General features: G+C 53.0%; 1 protein-coding gene across 1 annotated transcript in view; it reads right to left on the bottom strand.

The window, feature by feature from the left end:
* Positions 1–816: 816 nt before the first annotated feature.
* Positions 817–1494, bottom strand: part of LOC145410394 (kin of IRRE-like protein 3) — a gene marked incomplete at its 3' end in the record, with an annotated part of 114827 nt that continues 114149 nt past the window's right edge. The window contains exons 11-12 of the mRNA XM_080280547.1: positions 1374–1421; positions 817–1238 (exon numbers count right to left, since the gene is read on the bottom strand). Coding sequence (XP_080136673.1) covers positions 817–1238; positions 1374–1421 — 470 coding nt within the window. The remainder of the gene's footprint in view (positions 1239–1373; positions 1422–1494) is intronic.

Genomic DNA, 1494 nt, shown 5'->3' with positions numbered 1-1494 from the left:
GTGAGTTAGAGAGTTAGGGATGGTCACTTTACTAGACAGGGTGAATTAAGCAACTTCCAGGGCGTAGGAAAAATGTCATCTAAAGAACAGTGATGAAAATGTTAAACTGCGTGTGATGTTACATAATAGGATGGATCTTTTGTTACTTGTCTTGTTTTTGTTTTAGTCTTGTTTTCCAAGGCTTCTCTTAAGTTTAGGAGAGACTTTTTTTTAAACTGGAGGAGCTAGTACATCCTTCATAACCCCCACACTGCTATCAAATACTTCTGAGCTGACTAAATTGGTTTGGACTCCGTTGACAACAAAAATGCAATATAAAGACGTACTCTGGAGTGGTGAAAACAACAAGACATGGATCGCAGTCTTCCCTGTTGTTGGAAGAGATAAGACGCTTAAATATGCTGTGGAAGGGAAGAAAGAGTAATATGTTATCAGTGATGGAGTTCCAGACAAAGGCTTGAGGGAAGATTTCTATCTGAATAACCTATTAGACAGCTACAGAGTCGTCTGCATGGAAAAGAGAAGAGAGGATTTTTTTTTTTTTTTTTAACGAGGAGACCATTATCTCGATGCTGAATATCCATATACAGTATATCTATCTGTCTATCTAACTGTCTGTCTATATTTATAAGCATGTATCATGGTAAACGTACCTGGCTGTACACTGATGATGTCAGGACATTTTTGGTGTTGGTGGTCAGTTGGTGTGGTGATGGTGGTGGTGATGGTGGTGGCGGGCTGTGGTGGTGGTGGTGCGGGAGGCTGGTCGTACATAATCTTGGTGTGGTCTTGGCTGTGGTCGTGGTGGTCGTGTGTGTGGTTGTGTGCGGCGGCTCTGTTGCGTGCTATGAGGACGACCACAACGGTGCACATCAGCAGGGACCCCACCAGCCCCACCGCCACACCCACCAGGGGGGAGAACACCACAATGGACCCGTGGCGGTGGTGGTCGTGCGCTGCGGGGCTCATGCGCTTCTCCGCCACGTCGATAGGGGTGTGGTGAAGGAGGATGGTGGGGTGGGCGTTGCCGTGCGCATTGGCCGCCACAATGACCAGCTGATACTCCGTGCCCGGCGCTAACCCCGCCACCGTGAAGTGCGGCGCAGCCTGGTGTCGCAGCGCAGCCAACACCCGCCCCGCCCCTGCCCCAGCCCCGCCCTCGCGCACCTCCAGGCTAAACGTTTGAGCCAGACCACCACTCCACCCCGCCTGGCACTCCACAATGACCTGACCTGGCCCTGGAACTGCCCCTGACTCTGAACCTGACCCCTCCTGCCCCGTGGCCTCCTGGGGGTGGTCGGGGCTGTCCTGGATGGCCCCGCTCTCGTCGCTCCACGTGGGGCTGGGGGTGTCGTGGCCCCTCCCCGCCCCGCTCGTGGTGTTGTCCCACGTGGTGCAGTTGTGTACCGGCTCTGGCACACCTGTGGGGACGCGCACACCTGTATTACTCTTTCACCTCACCGTCAGCACACACACACACACACACACACACAC

Source organism: Coenobita brevimanus, chromosome 85 (genome assembly GCF_032717465.1).
Source record: "Coenobita brevimanus isolate Jiangsu-jjx chromosome 85, ASM3271746v2, whole genome shotgun sequence".
In the NCBI taxonomy this organism is placed as follows: domain Eukaryota; kingdom Metazoa; phylum Arthropoda; class Malacostraca; order Decapoda; family Coenobitidae; genus Coenobita; species Coenobita brevimanus.
This window is presented reverse-complemented; position numbering and strand designations above follow the sequence as displayed.